This window comes from Clavelina lepadiformis, chromosome 1 (assembly GCF_947623445.1).
Source record: "Clavelina lepadiformis chromosome 1, kaClaLepa1.1, whole genome shotgun sequence".
Taxonomy (NCBI): domain Eukaryota; kingdom Metazoa; phylum Chordata; class Ascidiacea; order Aplousobranchia; family Clavelinidae; genus Clavelina; species Clavelina lepadiformis.
In genome coordinates, this window is record NC_135240.1 from 13,937,300 (window position 1) to 13,959,252 (window position 21,953).

The 21,953-nt window shown below is 35.4% G+C and overlaps 2 protein-coding genes and 2 long non-coding RNA genes across 7 annotated transcripts; 2 read left to right on the top strand and 2 right to left on the bottom strand.

Moving 5' to 3' along the window:
* Nucleotides 1-411: 411 nt before the first annotated feature.
* On the top strand, nt 412-15,647 carry LOC143469980 (uncharacterized). 3 transcript variants are annotated; one of them, XR_013119248.1, is made up of 3 exons: nt 412-1,212; nt 14,991-15,154; nt 15,577-15,647. It is a non-coding gene; the product is annotated as an uncharacterized LOC143469980 (long non-coding RNA). The 3 variants fall into 2 exon arrangements; XR_013119250.1 differs by lacking the exon at nt 15,577-15,647 and having other exon boundaries at nt 14,991-15,219.
* LOC143469995 (uncharacterized) lies at nt 2,111-3,817 on the bottom strand. Its single transcript, XR_013119253.1, has 2 exons — nt 2,639-3,817; nt 2,111-2,373 (listed from the first exon to the last, which is right to left on the bottom strand). It is a non-coding gene; the product is annotated as an uncharacterized LOC143469995 (long non-coding RNA).
* Nucleotides 3,971-10,943, bottom strand: LOC143469942 (uncharacterized). Of its 2 annotated transcripts, XM_076967793.1 has the most exons (7): nt 10,779-10,943; nt 10,203-10,272; nt 7,951-8,265; nt 7,723-7,821; nt 7,408-7,544; nt 5,223-7,213; nt 3,971-5,048 (listed from the first exon to the last, which is right to left on the bottom strand). In XM_076967793.1, the coding sequence occupies exons 2-7, from the start codon at nt 10,248-10,250 to the stop codon at nt 4,423-4,425; spliced, it is 3,216 nt and encodes a 1,071-aa protein (XP_076823908.1). In that variant the 5' UTR covers nt 10,251-10,272; nt 10,779-10,943; the 3' UTR covers nt 3,971-4,422. The 2 variants fall into 2 exon arrangements, with proteins under 2 accessions (XP_076823908.1, XP_076823907.1); XM_076967792.1 differs by having other exon boundaries at nt 3,971-7,213; nt 10,779-10,942.
* Nucleotides 15,648-15,849: 202 nt separating the features above from the next.
* LOC143469968 (dihydropyrimidinase-related protein 2-like) lies at nt 15,850-21,201 on the top strand. Its single transcript, XM_076967795.1, has 11 exons — nt 15,850-16,011; nt 16,529-16,617; nt 16,755-16,954; nt 17,130-17,344; nt 17,733-17,882; nt 18,968-19,088; nt 19,224-19,377; nt 19,537-19,678; nt 19,943-20,218; nt 20,303-20,558; nt 20,840-21,201. Exons 1-11 carry the CDS (start codon nt 15,970-15,972, stop codon nt 20,923-20,925), a joined length of 1,731 nt encoding a protein of 576 aa, XP_076823910.1. The 5' UTR covers nt 15,850-15,969; the 3' UTR covers nt 20,926-21,201.
* Nucleotides 21,202-21,953: the final 752 nt, after the last annotated feature.

The window sequence follows — 21,953 nt, forward strand, 5'->3', positions numbered from 1 at the left end:
AGGCTGGTTTCATTGCTGCATTAGCAAGAGTCTTCATGCATACTACACACTGCGTCAGAGACTCTCCTCCGTGTTCGATAGCTATGAACCCGTACTTTATATAACCCGGGCTATACTTTCGTTTTGACATGTTACTAAAAGCTCGTGAATATTAAACAAAAATTAGTCGAACTTTTCCCGCCCTCGCTACAGTGCTACAGCACAACTAACGTATTACAAAAACTGACTTCAAGGATTTATTACGTAATAACAAATGACGTCGTATTTCGTCACAAAGAAACTCTGTTTTACAATCCAATGCGTCAATACCCTAAGGAATTAGTATTCGGTAGGGAATATAGGATGAAATTTCACGCTCTACCTAATATATGTGAATTAACCTAATGCCGACGACAATAAAAGATAATTTGCGATCGTTTCGTGTGAACGTGATAAGTTACTCACGTACCACCTGGAAGACCTTCGCGTACCACTAGTGGTACGCATACCATAGTTTGGGAACCACTGCATTAAAAGGTCGAGTGTGCAATGTGCATGTGGAATCTAAAGTTAGTGTAAAGGTATATGCTCTAAATTGAACGTCGCAATATCTCGAGTTTGTTGATGAAGTGGAGAATGCCCTGCAGAAAGTGGCACCCTATGAACCTACACTTATATTGGGAGACTTCAATGCACATGTTGGACGGATGACCGTACATGGAAGGGTTTAATTGGAAAGCATGGTGATACAGATCAGAGTATATGTCTCAGTTGTGGAGAGAATGTCATGATGAGTTGTTGATCTCGGTCTGAAATGGAAGAGCAAATGCGGCAGTATCTGAATGTTTGACTGTAAGCAATATATTTACATATATGAGGGAGGCGTAAGCTGTTAGGGTGTAGGAAAGTAAAAGAATCTGTATGTTACGATATAGTGAGATTTTTACTTTATTCTACATTATCGTCACCTGGTTGTTTAAGAAGTGAACTTCCGTTTTGGACCACTCCAACGTCAACTGGATGTTAGAATGTTTAGAGTTGAGGGCCGCCGAAAATTGGACAAGGATTATCGTAACCGTGGGTCCAGATCATGCATATGTCATCAATATATCGCGAATAAAGATTTCAGAAGCTTCAGAGGAAAATCGGATAGAACGTTCCTCGTCGAGCCATAAAAATGTTGGCGTACTGGGGTGCCATGCGTGTTCCCATAGCTGTGCCTTTCTTTTGAAGGTAAATTTTGTTTTCAAAAATGAAGTAATTGTGTTCCGAAATAAATTTAGTTAAAGATTCGGTAATTATTTAATATAAAAATTTGTGTTCGTTTGGACAGTGTAAAGTCAGAACCTTTCACTGTGGACGTTGGGCTCCGCAAGCGTTGAGAACTCTCATCTATCCCTTTCATAGTTTATAACTTTATATGAACTGAATAGACAGGCACAGGCTTGGTGAGGTGTGTTTTATGGTTGAAAGCAGTAGAATGGGTCATTTGCTGTTTGCAGATGACCTCGTTCATCTGGCCTCTTTCAAACATGATCTTCAACATGCTGTGGCGATGGCTGGGGTTATATTAATGTTTTTGGATGACATAAAACCAAAGGCTTTAATTGTTCATTCAGAACTTCTTTTGTCTATTTCGCTTTTGACTCCGTTGCTTATGATATCTGTTCTTGTTTCTTTAAGTCAGCACAACGTTCATAAAGTCCAAATTGTTATATTTCGTAATGTAGTCGCAACTAGATCAGAAGAAATTATCATTTCATTTCCACAAACACGCTTTTCAGATAGGCCTTTCATAAGCCTAGATTTTCTGAAAGATAGATTTTATCAGAAGTACAATTAAACCAAAATCAATTCTATTTATCCTTTTGCTATATCCAATCAGCTAAGGCCACCCGTTCTACATATCAACGTGTCACAAAATATCTCCTTTCTAACCAGTAACAATTTGACAACACTATTTACGTCATAGAACCATATTACAAGAACACTTTTAAATTCGTAACACTCTAAATCTACTACTACAAGCACTTGAAAAGCAGTTTACTCTACCACATGGGTCCGTGTCATAACTAAGCTGGACAGCTAATGTATAGCAACGTAATACAACACGAACATATTTTAGATAGGCTAACACATTTTTCCTAGCCGGAGAACACACAACCGCTTATTAAAAACGCCAATTATCTAAATTATTACAATTCACTATTACAATCGCCATAATGCACTCATGATTGTTTTGCAACTGTTTGCAATGAATCCGGGATGAAAATAAGCGTAATGAAAAGTGAGGTACTCTGCCTCTCAAGAAATCCTGATCCAAATCCAAAGGTGTCCAAACTTTTTTCTGGGTGAGCCATATCTATTAATGCGGAAGCGCTCGAGAACAAAAACCTTGATAATATTAATTATTTATTTGACATAAGATTTTTTATCTTTTATCTTTTACATACTAGTTGTTGACATGACAGTTGTAGTTACGGAATCAGATTCGTAGTTATTTTTTTCGACATTTAGGGAAAAGTTGACTTGATTTCTTAAATATTATGTAATAATTATTCTAACCTTTCTTTAGTTTTGACAGAAAGTGCTGCCACCAGAATAGTTTAAAACAAGTGTAAGTCAGATTGGTAAAATTAAATTTTAACTCTATGTGTACCAAAACAAGGGATCTATTTTTATTGGCGAGATCAAAGGCGGTGTACCGACACTTAATCACGCGACACATAATCACGCGACATTTAATCACCGACACATAATCACTAGGACATTTAATCACGCGACACATAATCACTAGGACATTTAATCACGCGACACATAATCACTAGGACATTTAATCACGCGACTTCGATACGTAATCACGCGACATTTAATCACGCGACACATAATCACTTGGATGCGACTCCCCGACAATTGTTTTGACTCCGTTGCGCCAGCTTTCTCTATAATGTTTCTTTAAATCAACACCAGCTTCATAAAGTCTAATTGTTATATTGTCCGAAAGTATAACCTATGTAATATCTAACATTATTCTACTGTATTGTCACCGAAGCTCTTGACCAAAGTACCATCAAAACGTTACACCGTAAAATACAATGCTACTTGTTTTGTGTCGGTTTTGGAACTCTGGAACAATGCCAATGAATAAATTATTACAATTTACTATCACGACCGCCACATCTCTTTGTATCTATAACGACTAGTCCAGTCTACAGACAATCTCGTTCCGGATACGGCCCGCGGGCCCTAGGTTGCGGACCCTTGGTCTATACTCTATAGCTTGCCGCTGTCTTACCGTTGTAACTCGTGGTTATTTCAATTCAGGGGACATTACTATGACTAGACAGTTAATCACACGACATTTATACAGTGTCTTTGTCTATACTATAGCCTGCCGCTGTCTTACCGTTGTAAATCGTGATTATTTTAATTTAACGGACATTACTATGACTAATAAAAACGGAACGATTCAGTGGCGTGGCAAACTCTACCAGAAATGTCGGGGCGAACGGACATTAGGGCTACTATGACTAATAAGACAGTGCAGTTTAGCTTAACATCGAAAGGGAATCAATCGGTGCTGCACAAACAGTACGAGTTTGTCAAACACCGTGAGTACGCAAACGGAACGATTCAGTGGCGTTGCAAACTCTACCAGAAAAGTCGGTGCCAGGCTCGTATAACAACCGAAGTGCAGTTGCTTACATTTCCTATGCATAACATTGCTGTAAATTGTAAATGTAAAAAAATATTGTAAATGTGTGATTAAATGTCGCGTGATTAAATGTCCTAGTGATTATGTGTCGCGTGATTAAATGTCCTAGTGATTATGTGTCGCGTGATTAAATGTCGCGTGATTAAATGTCGCGTGATTAACTGTCACCAAACCATCAAAGGCACAATCGCATTCTTTGAGAACTTTCCGTGCTTTATGCTGAGACATTCAATTTGAAGACTGCATCTCAGGATTCATCTAGCGAAAGAAATTAAATCCAATGTATATTAACATGTATATTTTGCTGATGTGAATTTAAAAACGTTCGCTGTATAACTTCAACAATTAAGAGATCATAGAACAGCGTGCTTACCAAATTCACAACGCCAAAACCAATCACCATATAGATAAAACAGCGACGTGTGGGCCACTATATTTACATTCAACGTACCTGTCATTGGTTGCTTTAGCAGTTACTAATTTTACATCACAACGGCTGTTAACATACAGTTTTAAAATTTACTGTATTATAACCAATACGCACAACCAAACAAATTTTAAAGCATTTCCAGAAATTCTAAAACTAATAGAGAACTTGAGATTATGATAAAATAATATCAAGCGTAAGTGTGTTAAATGACATATGCATGATTCAATGAAACAACTACGGTAAAGGTTTATAATGCAGGAATATCATATCGGTGCAATACAAAGAATGTTACTTGCATTTATATCTCAATATTGTACACTTGTGCGGATTTGCACTCATGAAGTGATTTTTTGACTAAGTTGCTTTCATTTTTTATTGTACCGTACGGTACTTTGTGGACGCAACCAGCCGTGGTAAACTTTGTTCTTTTCATTTGTTGTCGACGACAAGCGAAAAGAACCACAATAACAAAAAACAACAACAATGTTACACTGAGCGAAATTATCAAAGCCGGAACATTGACGTAATTTTCGGATTCTACTTTTTCCTCGATTACACCGTCTTCAGGTTTGTTGTCGTCATTGCTCTCTTCCATGTAGTCAAGGGATTCAAGCCTGCTATTGAAAGAGGAGGAGATTTCATTACTGTCGTCAGGGATACCGTAGTAACCAATAGAATTTTTGGTATCATCTTCACTGATGTTTTTTTCTGGAGGGAAGGAGGTATCAATGAGCGGAATCGTTTCCTCCTCGTTACTGTAATAGTTGGCATTGTAACTTTCATAGTCCTTTTGAATTGTCTCAATACTTTCATCATTTTCAGTGAAGGAGTTTAGAATATCGCTGAAATCTTGGTTTTCATTGCTGTTTGGAAAAAGATTGGCCAACAATTCGGGAAGGTCGTCTACGTTGCTGGGATCACTTTCTGTGAAGTCATAAAGATCAAGAATATCGTTACTTTCGTAATTATAAAAAGTTTTTGTATCTTTCGCAGTAAACGGGTCTTCACCGCTGTCCATGCTTTGTGTGTTTTCATACTTGTATTGTACACCTTTTATGTCGTCATAGGCACTTTGTGTGTCGTCATATGTTTTCTCACCATTAATCTCGACAGCCTCGTTGTCCTCGTAGGTATCTTGGGTGTCGTCATACATATCTTGTGTGTCGTCATAATTTTCGTCTACAACCTCTGTGTCGTCATACGCATTTTGTGTGTCGTCAGAAATTTCATCTGTATCCTCTTTGTCCTCATACATATCTTGTGTGTCGTCGTAATGTTCATCTACAACCTCTGTGTCGTCAGTGGTATCTTCTGTGAAAGCATAACTTTCGTCTGCATCTTGTGTGTCGTCATAATTATCTTCTGGTGTGTCGTCATAATTTTCATCTACAACCTCTATGTCGTCAGAAGTATCTTCTGTGAAAGCATAACTTTCGTCTGCATCTTGTGTGTCGTCATAATTATTTTCTTGTGTGTCGTCATAATTATCTTCTGGTGTGTCGTCATAATTTTCATCTACAACCTCTATGTCGTCAGAAGTATCTTCTGTGTAAAAATAACTTCCATCTGCATCTTGTGTGTCATCATAAATATCTTGTGTGTCGTCGTAATGTTCATCTACAACCTCTGTGTCGTCAGTGGTATCTTCTGTGAAAGCATAACTTTCGTCTGCATCTTGTGTGTCGTCATAATTATCTTCTTGTGTGTCGTCATAATTATCTTCTGGTGTGTCGTCATAATTTTCATCTACAACCTCTATGTCGTCAGAAGTATCTTCTGTGTAAAAATAACTTCCATCTGCATCTTGTGTGTCATCATAAATATCTTGTGTGTCGTCGTAATGTTCATCTACAACCTCTGTGTCGTCAGTGGTATCTTCTGTGAAAGCATAACTTTCGTCTGCATCTTGTGTGTCGTCATAATTATCTTCTTGTGTGTCGTCATAATTATCTTCTGGTGTGTCGTCATAATTTTCATCTACAACCTCTATGTCGTCAGAAGTATCTTCTGTGTAAAAATAACTTCCATCTGCATCTTCTGTGTCCTCATACATATCTTCTGTGTCGACATAACTGTCTTCTGGTGTGTAGGCATAATTTTCTTCTACAACTTCCGTCTCATCAGAGGTATAATCTTGTGTGTAAGCATAACTTTCATCTGCATCCTGTGTGTCGTCATATGTAGATTGTGTGTCGTCATAATTTTCGTCTACAGCTTGTGTGTCGTCAGAGATATATTGTGTGTTTTCATAATTTTCGTTTACAAACTCAGCTGTGTCGTCAGAGGTATCTTCTGCGTAAGCATAACTTTCATCTGCATCTTCTGTATCGTCATATACATTTTGTGTGTCGTCATAATTATTCTCCGCATACTGAGTGTCGTCATTCATATCTTGCGTGTTAAAAAACTTGTCTTCTATGGCGTCATACAAGTCAAGTGTATTATTTATACCACCTAAAACACTTCCATTACTCGTTTTGAAAAGATTGGTCAACATTCCAAGAAGTTCATCAGCGTTACTGAGATTGTAATTGCTGGCATCACCTTCTGTGTAGTCATAAAGGTCGAGGGTGTCGTTGATATCGTTATGATTCTCATCCAGATCAAGTTCATTTGCATCGTATGTCGTATTAGGAAAATATTCGTCAGAATCATGATTTAGGTCGTAATAGTTGTCATCCGTGTATTCATCGGTATAGTCGGTGTCGTTGTAAAAGTTTAGAATATCCCTTATGTTGGTTTCATCGCTGTTGTCTTCATCTAAACCAAGTTCATTGACTCCATATTCTGTACCCTCAGTTTCATTTTCTGTATCTTCATATAGATCAAGAATATCGGCAATACCGGCAAAATCATCAATGTCTTCATTCATAAAAGACTCGGTTGTGTCATCGACAGATCCGTCGTCACCATATTCAATGTCGCTTAACACTGACGTGGAGGTTACACTAAGCTCTTTATCCATGTTTTTATCTTCGTAAACCTTATTGACCTGCAGCTTGCTCAGTTTTTCAAATAATTTCGCCAAAGATTCTATTTGAAATGTAATTGTTTCTTCAATTGAACCAATCTTTGTTAACAATTCTTGCCTTTAAACCAATAAATGCATGAATTTTAGAAAAACGACGTTAAATTTATGCTATCTCAACCATGTCTTCTGCTCTACATCTACTGGGTTATCAAAAACATGTTTATTGCTAACGATTCATGCTATAGCAAACAAAAGTTGAACAAAACAAAATGCTATCAGATATGATCAAAGACACTTTCTTTGTGATTTTACCTAACGTCGAGCAGTTCATCAAGATCTGGGCTGAATTTGTCTTCAAGCTTTGCTCTGATGGATTCCATAAGACTGTACGTGTCTTCTGCTGTTACAGAAGTGTCTTGGAAATATTCAATCAACATATTGAAGCAATCCTATATAATGTAAAGTTTTTAAGTGGAACTAAACGGTCAATTCAATGTTATAACCATATATAGATAAAGCAACTAGCAACTTTAAGAAGACTCCAGCATATGTTTTCGATTAAATTGCTGTACCGCGATATAGTACACAACGTAAACCCAAAAATATAAGCAAAACAAAGTTACATACTCCGAGTGATGCAGTGTTAACATCCGATACAAATTCTTCCGGTATTTCAATTTCTGTTTTTCCAGCAGCCTTGGCGTCATCCAAAGAAGATGATACGAACTACATTTTATTTGTATTTCATTACTTAAAATAAGGTCATATGGACAGAAATCAAAGTTCAGCAAAAGCTGTAAATGTGATTACCTTAAACAATTTAAAATTTTTTTTACAATAAAACGTTGAGCTTACATTTATGAGTGTAATTGCGTCAAATGTCTTGACAATAGAAGTCTGCGCTCTCTCGATATCGGCCAAACAGACCTCCCTGAGCGATGGCATATTTTTGTCTTCCTCCGCTATCTCGTAATCTTGCCATGGTAAAGCCGTCGCATTTTCCGAACTTTCAACACTTTCAGAAATCGTTGGAGAGCCTGTAGTCTCAAAACGGTCAGTAATATAGTTTGCTTCAGTGGTTCCTTCTCCTTCCATATCATAGTACAATGGTTCATTGCTGACATCGTCATCAGTAGGAGCGCCCAGTATCCAGGAAAATGTTTGATCAATCTGCAAATAATAATCAATTATGTTATTTGAACTCTTGTTTTTTTAGAAATTTCAAAAGTAATCTAAAAAATATTTTTAACTTTCTCATGGAAACTGACGATTTTGGGAACTTTTTAAGATAAAATACAAAAGGGTATCCTATTGCACAATATTCGTATAATTTGTATAAATCGTTGAAAAATTCTCTTTTTCTCCGTTTCGGACATACCGCGGTAACGTTCAGTGGGCTAGCATGGTAAATTGGATTGACGCTGTTTTTCCACTTTTAACATTCTTACTAGTCCGAAGTTATTCTGTACAAGAAGCTTTATTCATTGCGTTCATTTTCGGCCTTACGGTACTGATGTGGTCGTTATGAGTGTTATGTTGATGAGTATGTTATACGTATAATATTTCTTGAAGGATATATACGAGAGTCATTACCAAGTAATTAAGATCGAGTCAAAAGTTAAGGCGGTTACTTTTGTAAAGTCTAGCCAAATACGAGCCAGCGTCTGCTATTTCAAACCTATATTGTAAATGGAAAGTGCAAGTTAAATTAATGTTACAGTTGGAAGCTTTACTCTAATAAACATTTTTGTAACTTCGCCTTTCGCTCTGTTCAGTTCTGTTCCATATCAATCAAGAGACTGTCAGTTGTGTTTTTATGACTTGATCGAACAACTTGTTCTTGCTTATACATGCGTTTTTTATTTATTACGTTCACGAAGAACGTGAAAATAAAATCGTTGCTTTTATAAATATATTGTTGGCTTTCACGCATTCATTTTCTTAGAAATGTGATAAAAATTGCTAAAATCATGTTTGAAATTGTATTTAATCCCGTTTATATTTAAAACTTTGTGGAGCTCTATCATAAGTTCTATTTTGGTATTGGCTGGATTCTTTAGAAAGCCACATCATCATCATCCACTTTGTAAGTAATTGGGTTTCACGCGCCTTGGGCAGTAGAGTTGTTTTCCAGGCAGCAGTTTTCATTTATGCACGTTGTCTTTTGTTAGAAAATTTATAAATAAATTGAGCAGGGGGATTTTCCTCAGCTTTTTAAAGAAAATTAATCCAAAAATCAGATTTTGCATAGCGGCTAAATTTATAATGCATTCTCATTGTGCAGCATTGCGTTGTAGTTTAGTATTTGGTATGTATTACGCCAACATGAATGGGTATGGTATGTTTAGATAAGACTAATGTATTGCTGATGCTTTCCATTCCCGGCCCTCTCCCAATTATGGTTTAATTTGTCAACTGATTATATTAAATCACGCCTATATTATGATTTAGTACATTTATCCAAAACGTGGTTAAAATCACGATCTTTAGTAATGTTTTAGTACGCCTGAGGCGTATTAAACAATCCCATAATAAGTGTAGGTGGAAAGCGTGTTTTTAAACTCAGCTTTGATTGTATCGCACGGCCTCAATACGCAAAGTCGCACATGAAAAACTTTTTTGCTGCTTAGAAAACTGATTCATACCCCTGTTGTTGAGTTGATTCCGTTACAATTACCGGATAGACGTACTTTGGGTACTGTACTTAGAACTTTTATATAATGACCAACAGGTTATTAACGTCATTAGTTTCTGAAGCCTCACACCATTGTACTGTAGTTTGGCCAGTATCAGCAATATCGGTTGTGTAATCTGTAAACATCCGTTACTACTATTTTCGACGGCTTTTGATTAAAGTATATATTAATAATGATCATGTGCTCATTATAGCTTTGAATATAATCGGCATAACAACATTAGATCTAGGCCTGGTATCTAAACTTAAAGTACTACCGTTCGTTGTTAATCGTGTTATGTATTTTTTCCACAATCCCCTCCATAGCCAAAATTCTTAACTAAAACCAGACCATATTTTGTTTGCCGTATTAGCCTACATAATTAATATCAAAAGATGCAAAGAATTCGGCCTACATACCGCAATAACTTACCCCTCCAAGAAGCACTACGAAGATAACCAAATACCCAAATATCTTCATATTTGGTTTGAGCCTTACAATTCTGCAAAAATAAAATCATGTGGTTATATTCAACTGATTTGTCGAAGAGAATGATTACATGGGTATGCATCTATTTCTCCAGAAAAACGTTTCTCTCATTATGAGGGTTGTTGATTTAATTGGAAAGTAATACTGTTTTATAGTATATAACTATAAGGTAGTGCATCGTATGTTTACGCTCAAATATATCCTAACTTATAAGCAAAGTTATACCTCACTAACTAAAATTAACGTTTTTGCAGTGTTTTTTTGTAAACTAAGGATCTATCTGTAGACTATAATAATGCGCATTGCCCATATAGTGACGAAGAAAAGAGATAAAGAAAATAGATAGAGAAAGTAACTTAAATAAATTTCAATCTGTATATCCTTAGGAACGTTATGAACACATCGATATTTCTGAAGCATTTTAAATTATCATCTTTTAAGTAAGCCTGTTAGTGTTACTAAAACTAAAATTAATTTTTAATATTAGATGATCACCTCTATAAAACAACAAACACTTACACGGGCTAAGATTTTTCTTCTTTGTGTCTTCGATTCGAACTATATCAACCAGAACAGTTTTTAAAGATAAACTCACTGTAGCTTAAGTCAGTCAACTACTTTCTTATGAGTAGAAATCTAACAAAAATCAAAAACGTTTAGACGTGACAGCTTTAATCAAACTTTTTTCTGTAAATGACGCTTTTGTCATAATCAAGGCATTTTCCTTCTGACAGCCTCAAGGCATTTTCCTTCTGCAAACATTAACTTTTATAATTTTTCAACTAACGAAAAACGGAACAGAAATTTTGGTATCATCGGGGAATTTACAAATAATAACTTGCTTCCCTGCCAAATAATTTAGAGTGCGACGTTTAAGGCTCATTGTTCTTATATAGAGCAATTTTTGTCATAACGTTGTAGTACGTTAGTTTCGCTTTGAGATATTTACAGCTTTCCGGTTCTATGGCGGCGTGATATAAATTTCGATTACATCATCGTCGTGACTACGCCTAAGAGTATATGCTCATACACATAAACAATCTCGTTACTCCTTTTCTTGTTTAAATGATAACGTTGTATAATTTAGTTTAACCTTGTAACGAGAAAAGGATTCCTCACGACAAGACATAAAGTTTCATATCACGTTTCGACCAGCTCTCAATGACAAAGAGCGTGCAGTCTTGGTTTTGAAAATAAAACAAGACACAAAAACCGAACTAGAATTTCCATTTTTAATTTTGCACAACACGATTTTCACATTTAACGCTTTGTGGATTTGATACGGATTTGCTGGTGCTGGTGCTGCAGTGTATCTAAGTTCGATGGATATCGTGTAGAAATCATTGGCACTTTACTGGTTTATCATTTCGCAGTTCTCTTGTCTTCTTTGTTTGCTTCATTGTTTTCACATGTAACTTTGACTCAAAACTAATTTCTTTGTTATAACAAACTTATATTTAGCAGTCGTAATTCGGAAATAAAATATCAATACCGAATCGTATAAAATATTGATTTCATCAATAGAATAAGATCAACTCGAGAACAAAACCTGCATAAATATTGAAATAAAAAACAGCTTTTTGTACTGATAATATATCGAAAAACAGCTGGATATCTTTGATAAAAATTTTCAGACCATTTTAAACTTATTGGTCTTCTAAAACAACTTTAGATTTCTTATTTAAGTCGTATACACTTTTTTGTATTTTTGACTTTTTTGATATTTTAATACTCGAATTTGACACTGTTCATCATCACCAAAGCACTAAAACAAACATCAGATCTTAACACTTCACCGGAGTGAAAGCTGGCAACGTGCGGTATAGAATTGACTGTAAACAGTATACCGCAAAAGTACAATTAAAATACGGTACGTTTCTGCAATATATGGCTTACCTTTTCTCTATGTTAATACAGCAAACAGCAAACAATATGCACTTGAAAAGAGTTTTATGTTGTTATACGTGTATCACATACCGTTGTTGTATAGAGTTGTACAAAGTGTGTAAAATGTTAGCCTCCCTTTGTATAGCAAGCCACAAAAATGATAATAATACAATATTAGACGCGGCTTACAATCGAATACGGTATTCAGTTACATGATCAATATTGGTAAGTATCTTTATTTAAGAATGTTTAGATGAGAAAGTAACTATACTGTTTGTAACATGCAATAACTTCGTCCGCATACAATAAACTTCACGTACTTGAATAGGAAACCAACTGACTGAAAACCAAATTCATGAATAGAAGAAGCAAATGAAAGTAACCTTTCAGAAAACCGGTAACTAGCTATACACTACCGGTAAACATTTTGCATGTATTTTCATTTTTGTCATTATGTCATTGTGTCATTAGCGTAACGAACAATTCGACTTGTTGTCGGTAAAGTTTGGTTTAAAAAAATGAATGCATTGATTAGTTAAAAACTATATAGAACTCCATAAAAACGTTTGTCAATAAAAGTGTAGCTAAGTTTAAGAAATTTAACGAAGTCAGGAAAACATTCAGTCTTTCTTGAGAAAATTGAGTTCATCTATAAAATCGATTATTTCACAACCAACCTTTCTCCTTTGTACATACACGATAATTATATAGCATAGTAGAAGGTTTAATTAGCAAACTCATACACTCTAGGTGGTTAACAAAAATTGGCCTGATGCTATTCATATTCCATAACATTACGCTCCAAATTTATTTGGTTTGCCAGAGATGATGAGTTTTAATATCCTATGGTTTAAAACTTCAGTTTTTCGTTTCAACCTAAATTGGTCATTGTTTATCCTGAGGTTAAGGGGAGAAAATTCCCGAAATACTATAACGTCAGCTGCTTGTTTTGCCGTTTTTGTACCTTGTGCAACGTGGTGGATAGCAAAATGCTTAGTTAAGGCTTTTAATGAAATGTGCTATGCTCATGCAATAATTAACTCCCTGAGTGATAACTTACAAGTATAAAGGAACAAAAAACCATGCGGTTTCTGACAATAAATTGGCATATAATTGTTATCAACGATAATGATGGCATGCAGTAAGAGAATTTTTTCTTTTCATTTATGCTATATAACTAAACCAAAGTAAGTTCGTGGTTATTAAGTAACATTTATGTACACTACGATATTAACCTGCTGCTTACTAAATGTGTCATCTTACGTGACTGTTTAGTGCGGTACGATGCAAGCAAGTTTGCAAAGGCAACCTGCTGAAACTGAGTCATTGTCGAAGTGATTCTGTTTAAAAAACAACCAACAAGTTTATCTTGAACACTTTCATTATATAGAGGAAAAAAACATCAACGTCACAACGACTCTCTGGCAGCGTCGCCATCGTTGGGCAAGTTTTTGCTGCTTAGTCGCAACCACATAAGGTGGCGCTTCATACACGCGTTCGCTATTCAGGTCTCACACCTGGACGATCACTCCTGTCATAGCAAGTCAAAAATGTTTTGGACATAAATTACTTTTATGAAATAGATATTTTAAAATTTATCTGCTGCCATTATTCTGATTCTCATTTGTTTTCATGGATTAATTTTAGTCTTGGTTGACTTTTAGCTCTCGTCAAATTCTTCGGCACGGTGCACGGCAAAATATTATGTTGCGGTTAGATATAACCAGAATATTCTAGCATATATGATCTACCAAAATTATAAACATATATAAATTTTTGGAAATTGTTTGAAGGAATCCAAAAATGCAAAAAACGTTTAAACGGTTTGTGAATGAAAAAAATGAGAATCCTGTACTGGTTTAAAAGTATGCTAAAGACTTATTGCAAGTCTTGCAAGTTAAGATCAGGGAAGCTCCACCAAATATTTGTGAATGATGGAAATGCCGAGAGCAAAAAAATGTAAAGTGGTCTGCCAGCATTTACGAGACTGTTTAGTGTATCGTGGTCTATCAGTGGTTCTCAACCCTTTTCAACGTCACAGCCAAATTGAAAACCTCAAGTTTAAAAAGAGCCGCAAAACCGATAACATCATAGTTATAAAAAATAAGCAGTTATATATACCATTGTTATGTATTTGTGACAACTGCCTTGTATAAAAGTAGCAGTGACTTCTTGAGCCTTCTAGGACAGCACTTCTCAATTTGTTTGTCACCGCGTTTTCGGAGTCACTAACTTGTCTTCAAAAAAGATATAATAAAATTCTGAGTCAAAAATAATTCAGAATCGATGCCTTTTTTTGTGATGAGAACAGCATCGTCGTTGGTGACTGCTGTATTGCTGAAATCATCACATGTAAACGAATTGACGTAGTAATCTGCTGTAGTGGAGTCCGGAGACATGCTCCACCGCAGATTTTCGGATTTACAAGGTTTAAAATGGCGTATAACGCATCAAATTTTACTTCTCCTTTAGAACAGTTTGTTAGGGAATTTTTAGATTGCTTAAGTTCTCAATCTTTTTTCTTATTTTGCATAAATTAAGTCTGATTATTTTAAGTCTGTAAATAAGTACAAAATGTATGGGATTTCGTGCCAATGTATTTTACGCATAATAGCTGTTACACATATTGGCAGTTATACGAACTATATGCCGGTTAGTCACTTTACCTGCTTTGAATGCGGGACACATGTTTTCGATGATTTATCACACCCTTAAAAATAGCAGTCGCTTTTCATACAGGTAAAGGTTGCAGGCAGTCTTAATCGAGAAACCCTGTTCTATAATGTTGAATACGGAAAATGTTGTTAGTTAAAACACTAATGTGTCATAACACTTGTTTGATAGGAAATGTATGTTGGGGGACAACAATGAAGTTTTTCAACAAAACCATTGATGATTTTCAGAGCATTAATGAGGGCCGCAAAAATGGTTGGATTAGGGCCACATGTGGTACTAAGAGCAAATGTCAAGTCGTTTCCGTTTTGGGCAAAATAACGGCTGAGCACTCAGTGAGTAATTAGAATTTAATTATCTGTAACATTATCAAAAAGTATTAAAATTGTTACATTGTACATTAACCAACTTTTATCGTTTTTTTGATTTAATCAAAAAAGTCGAAGTTTGCCTATATAAGTGAAATATGCATTAACAAAATTGTGTATAGAAACTAGAAAGGATTGAGTAAAGTATAAAGCAATGCAGAACCTGCTGCTGCTAGTTTAATCAATAAATGCTTAGCTTCCCAAAGCAAAATTCCCTGTAACGTAGCCACTACATAGCCAAAAAGTACTTTCTGCAATTTCAGTAAGCATTGATGAATTATTCAAACCCGATCATTAAAATTCCACCTATACCTTGCATAAGAAACCGTACTTCTGGCAATACATTGGAGTTTGCTGCGCAAACAGTACAGAAGACTTTTGTTTTTCAGCATGCCCCAGTTTGTGGAGTATGTCTTGGACATATTTGATTATAACAGAAAGTCGTCGATAAACATATGGGACATAGGTTCGTCTTGTACATGTACTGCGGCAGAGTGGAAGTGCAGTAAACCTAATGACAAAGCTATCGATTATTTTTCTTTTTCCTTTTACTTGCATCTATGGTTTGCTACTGTATATCAAGACGGTCATATGTAACCGAATATGCTGTAGAACCAATACCGGCTTTGAGAGTAGTTTCGTTAAATTAGTATGATGAACTTGCCCAAAAAGTTATTTCTTTATTTCAGCTTGGTGGAGTGCATAAAAAATTGTGTTTAACAGTAAGTTTTCAGTAGATTCATAGAAGCTTCTACTATACCAGTATACCTGTAAAGAGAAAGATGGCATTGCAATCTGGAAAAAAAAACATTCCTAAAATAGCGGTAAGTTAAGTAAAATGTAAAATACGTAAAATGTAACTAATAAACTAAAAAACAAGTTAAATAGAGTTCCTGTAGCAGAAAGTGTTTACTTTTGTAACCCGTTTTTAAGCGATTATGTAGAAGTAAACTGTTATAAGTGTAACTTATGAATTATTATCATTCAACTAGTACAATAACTACGAAATGAAACAAATATACTTAACGAAACAATTTGAAAATGGCTTGCAAATTTTTCTGTTCATATCAAGGTTTTTATGGTGGATTGTGGAGTATTACATTATTCATTAGGCTAAGATTCATCGTTATGGTTCCAATTTACAGATCTTATATAGTAGAAATAAAGATAACTCATACCGTTAAAAAGTGTTTTTTTCAAAATATTTTTCAGGTACAAAGTAATCTCTGCCCTCATCGTTTTTCTAAATATCGATTTATATTTCTACATAATTGGCCTGTGCATGTGTTTCGATTTTCTACCACAAAAATCGATTTAATTAGGTAAATCCTGTTTTTTTAGAGCGAACGGCTGTTGATTAAAGGAGGAAAGATTGTAAACCCAGAAATATCGTTTTATGCCGATATTTTCATAGAAAATGGAATTATTCGGTAAGACAGACAAATTGTTATTTAACAACAAAATTTTAAGCTTTATCTGCTTGATTTTCTGATTAAGCTATATACTTACACTAATTTGTTGAAATATATGCTGGGAAGGTTATTTTCACTGTAATATTTTCTTGCAGGCAATTAGGGAATGATCTCATTATCCCAGGCGGAGTAACAACAATTGATGCACAGGGTGCGTTGGTCTTTCCGGGTGGAATAGACGTATCGACGAACTTCGATTCATCACCTCACATGGATCACGATTGCGATTTCAAGACAGTTGATAACTTTTACAGCGGGACCAGAGCCGCTCTTCTCGGTGGCACTACCACTGTTTGTAAGAAAAATGGGCACAGTAGTATGTCAGTAAAAAGATATTGCGTATATAGTGGCACGAAACAGTGTAATTAATGCATAGTATCATGCCATGATCATACGTTTAGTGTCGTAGTTAGCCTTACTGCTTTCCTGCTTTTAATGACAGACTTTAATAAATTTCATGTTGATTTTAGTGGATTTTGTAAGCGGAGATGAGGGACGGCTGATTTCAACATTCCAGGAAAGAATAGAAGCCAGCTCCATTAGCTGCTGTGACGTAGGCTTTCACGTGGACGTGACAAAGTGGAATGATGAAGTAAAACAAGCCATGACGTCTTTAGCCATAGAGCAAGGAGTGAACTCTTTTAGAGTCCACATGTCCGGTCGATGGCAGCTGGACGATTGGGAGGTAAATATGTTGAATAAATCATGAGTTTACATTCACTATTGCCTGTTAGGTACGGTTTCATTTTACGGTCATTTCCAATTACTTTAAGGAACAGCCTTCCGCAATTTGGTTGAAATTTCGGATTTGGTAAAACTAGCTTTGTAGATTGTGAATAAGTGTTAGCGACCAAAAACATGTAAGTTATACATAGCATAATTAACTTATGTATGCCATCGAAATGCCGAAAACATAAAAGAAAACCGACAAGGCAAATTTAATTAGCTATATGCGGTAGCTAAAATAAGATTGATCTCAGTAAAATCATTCAGCTACGTGTATGAACAATTGCGTCGGAATGATAAGCTCATGACAAATTTGTGCGATTACATCCGGTTATGTTATACTGTAGATATACGAAGTATTAGAGCATATCAAGTCCTTGGGAGGAATCGCCTTAGTGCATGCTGAGAATGGGTCTTTAGTGAAAAAGTGCACCGAAGATCTTAAAAAGAAAGGAATTACCCAGCCCGAAGACATCTTGCAGACTAGGCGAGAAGAAGTACGGTATTATAGCTTGTAATATCGCTTTTGTGGAAAAGATTACAATGACTTTCGTTGACCGGTGTCAAATTAGTTACCGATTCCCTAGTTAGTGGTTTACTTATTCAGTCACTTACACAAAGCGTGAATTTAGTAACTTGTTTTGTGTTTTTTGCTACTTTTTTGCAGCGGATAAAATATTAGACACATGCATGCTGCGTATTTAATCATTCATCTACTTTTCGTATGTACTGTATAAATGAAGTTATTTCCTAGTTATAGTCTATATGATTAGGAAACTGAATAAGTAACCATAGGACCGCTAACCAACGTAACATCGGTGATAAAACGTACTTATAATGAACGATAAACGTCCATCAATATTATTTTGTATATATGGATTCGCTTCGTTTTTATCACATGATTTGTCACTAACTTAGAAAATAGCAATTGACTTTAACTCTGAAAATTTTTGGACCAAAAACAAGCTTTAAGCAACATAGGTGTTGTAAAACTTTTGTAAAAGATTGTCATGTACTGTTTTTGTGATTTTGTTGCTTTCATCCATCAACAAATGTTTTAAGGTTGAAAAACATCATTTCAGTATCTGCAAAGTTTCTCGTAGACTTCTCACAAGACCTTCTCGTAGACCTACATGTAATCGTATGAGAAATACGCATTAAGATATCATAATAGCATTACACTATGTAGCTTTCGTAAGTTATAGCGCCTTATTTGTCGTTAAGTTAAAACTTTCTTTTGTTTGCAGGAGTATAGTAATCAAAAGCAACTACTGTCGGTTAGAAAAGCTCCTTAACGTTATAACAAACATATTTATTCATTTTATTTTTCGCCCTAAATGTGGGGAGGAAAAAAATTATGCTGACGAAGGTGGTCGCAAACATATAAACAATTACGATAATAGTTACCACAAATAAGACGGGCAAATGTGGCAAGGCGTCCAGAGCAAATACGTGCATCATAATAAAATGATGGAAAATAGTAAAATTTTTAGCGTCAGCGCGGCAACTAAACTCAAAATTTAAAATTTAAGTAAATATCCTAAATAAAGTTTTTAAGATAAAATTTGCTTTTATTCTTCAGTTTGAAGTTGAAGCAGTGAACAGAGTCATACTCATAGCAGGTGTAGTGAAATGTCCCCTTTTCTTTTGGAACGTAACGAGCGAAAAATCAATTGAAGCTATTAGCAATGCTCGTAGAAAAGGTACAGCTATATAGTAACCAAATATTGTACTTTATAACTTTTCAAATTGCAAACAAAGAATATACTTAAGCCTAAAAAGGCTTTTCAAGTAATAACTTAACTTAATCTAGGATTAAAAAAATTTGATGAATACAGGTCAGCTTGTGTATGGTCAAGCATTGGCCATTGCTTTGATTCAGAATGGTTCGGTTTACCGGCAGAAATGGGAACAGGCAGCTGCGTCACTAACCTGGCCTCCGCTGAGAGATCATGCTTTTGCCCAACAACAACTTTTAGAAGCGCTTGGAAGGTTTGTTTACGTATGCTTTGTTAACTTTATCAGAAAAGTATCTAGGCTGAAACATAGTCGTTTATAAGATTTTCTTTAGTAGGCTGTTCGTTATAGTTAATTTAGAAATTTATATACGCACATTTATACAATAACTCAATTTATTTTGTTCTAAAACAGTGGTGATTTGTGGTGTGTATCAAGTGGTCACTGCGTTTATGCAGACGCAATGAAGGCTATGGCAAAAGGCGATTTCAGTAAAATTCCACCAGGAACTAGCGGTGCATATGAACGTATGATGGCACTGTGGAGTCGTGGTGTGGTAGGTTTTATGTAAAGCTTGCATCTGGTTGACAAAATATAATACAATAAAATAAACCGAAGATATTGATTTAAATGTTCATGTTAAGAAGTTTAAACAAGCTAAATGACATTTAAGTTTTATTTTTGTGTACTAAATCAGCACACTGACAACAAAGGAAACCAATTTATTCATCGACATAACCAGAGACAATACTTATCTCTTTTTCATAGTAATCATTTCTTTCACATTACCACTCACTTCTTGTTTTTATCTGGGCTATAGGTACCAGGAATTATCGACCAACACCAATTCGTGTCCTTGACGAGTACAAATGCAGCAAAACTTTTCAATCTTTTTCCGCAAAAAGGCTACATTGCAGTTGGTTCAGACGCTGATCTGGTTTTATGGAGAGAAAGAGACGAGCTTTTACTTAATGATAAGCTTAAAAACTTTAACATTTCTAAACCAGAGTGCACCAACCCCTTTCTAGGTTTTGAAAGTTATGGTGGCCCAGTAGCTGTCATTTGCCACGGAAAAGTTGTGTTCAACGACAATCAGGTTTTAATTCATTTTTGGCGTTTTTTGATTGTGCTCTTGTTTCTTCTTGAAATACTTGAAATAACTAAGTCATATGTTTTTCAGGTAAACGTCATTCAGTCTCTTGGAAATCTTTTAAAACGTCCTCTTCATAGTCCATTTGTCTACGATCGTATAAAAATTCAAGAAGAGATTTCCAAAGAGCAGTCGTTTAGTAATGAAACCATCAAGGCCGTCTATATTCCTGGCAGCAACCTAAGAGGTAACAATGTGAAAGTCTTCAAGACACCTGAAAAGCCAGAAAGATATACACGGAACTGTGGGCATAGAGCAATGCATCAATCTGGATGGAGTTTTTCTGGTTTGTAAAATTAATCGATTAAATATTTTGGCGGAGTCGTAAATTGAAAAAGGAAGAAAAGTGTAACCTATAAAATAAGTGCGTAAATTCGGCGATATATCTTTTGTCATTTTACAATATATTTACTCCATTTGTCTGTTCGTCAATCATTCAGCAGTTTATATCTGTTGTAATCTTCTGTAATCGTCGGCTCAAGGATTATTTCCAAAATAGGTTTAAAGTCTTAAAACGACTGATAAAACATTTTTGTAGCCTATCTATATTCTTTTTGTTCTATATAGGGGAGCAAGTCGACGATTCAGTCAAGCCGAAGAATAACAGATATTCAACACCTCCTGGTGGTCTGTCACACTTTAGTTTAACTTAAAGTCTAAGTCTCCGACCAAAGTTTGACGTCAAAAATAACTAACTGCTTCTCAAACGTGCTTTAAATTTAAAATTTAGCGTTTGTTACTGTAACCATTAACTAAAAAAATATAATTCAAAACTAGATTACCTCGGTTCGTTTAGCGTCATTTAGCTGTATTTTTTAACTTGCCCTTAAGTAAACGGAGTCTTGCGTGTGTTCAACTGTTTTCTTTGTACAAAAAACAACAAATTCAGATATTGCAATTAAAGTTTAAAATACAAACGAATAACTGTTTGGTTTAAGCAACATGCATTACATCAAATGAAAACATGTTAAAATATTACCCTAATCATCTTTGTTGTTCGCGTGAAGTGATACTTTGAGAGTGCTCGTAGCTTTGCTAAAATCACGAGAAGATTTGTGCTTGTTTTATTCCGCATTTTGTACTTAGCGGCTCTTAAACTAAGTAAATAATGTACCTTATTCGCAGTTTCTGCATTAAGCATAGCAACACTTAATATGTAATCTCTGCTGTGAATATCTAATTGGTGAATTTTCTGTAGTATAGAGTCTTGATTACATGAAAAATAAATTCCAGCATTTCAACTTTGGCAAAATGACAAACATAATTAAAAATACGTATTTCGATCGGAACTAGCACAACGGCTAGCTTGGTAACCGGGGCTGGAGCAATCTGAAATCATCTTCAAGTTTAACTCGCACAAAGATGTTGTCCAAGTCCGAGTCCAAGTTGAAGATTATGATACTATACCATAGGGAAGCCGTTCAATTGATGTGAGACTGGAAGTTCACTATGTGGTGGGCGCCTAATAACATACATAGATCTTTACATAGACGTTTCAGAGGCGTTGCCGCATCAAAATGCGAAACAAAGCATGAATATAACCTGCAACTAAATGCAATCCTTTTCTACAGTGTGATAACAAACTTTTATTAAAAACTAGAAATTAGAACACTATATCACCCTTATACATACGAGCACCATTCGTCATCCTAATTCAGGGTCATTTTGTTTCGTTATCAAC

Bases quoted from the DNA above. Each gene is read 5' to 3' on its own strand.
- LOC143469942 (XM_076967792.1), bottom strand. From the start codon at position 10,250: ATGAAGATATTTGGGTATTTGGTTATCTTCGTAGTGCTTCTTGGAGGG. The intron at 8,266-10,202 runs GTAAGTTATTGC...TATTATTTGCAG, and splicing joins TCGTAGTGCTTCTTGGAGGG to ATTGATCAAACATTTTCCTG. The intron at 7,214-7,407 runs GTAAAATCACAA...ATTGGTTTAAAG, and splicing joins GATGAACTGCTCGACGTTAG to GCAAGAATTGTTAACAAAGA.
- LOC143469968 (XM_076967795.1), top strand. From the start codon at position 15,970: ATGGCATTGCAATCTGGAAAAAAAAACATTCCTAAAATAGCG. The intron at 17,883-18,967 runs GTACGGTATTAT...TTTATTCTTCAG, and splicing joins TGCAGACTAGGCGAGAAGAA to TTTGAAGTTGAAGCAGTGAA. The intron at 20,219-20,302 runs GTTTTAATTCAT...TATGTTTTTCAG, and splicing joins TTGTGTTCAACGACAATCAG to GTAAACGTCATTCAGTCTCT.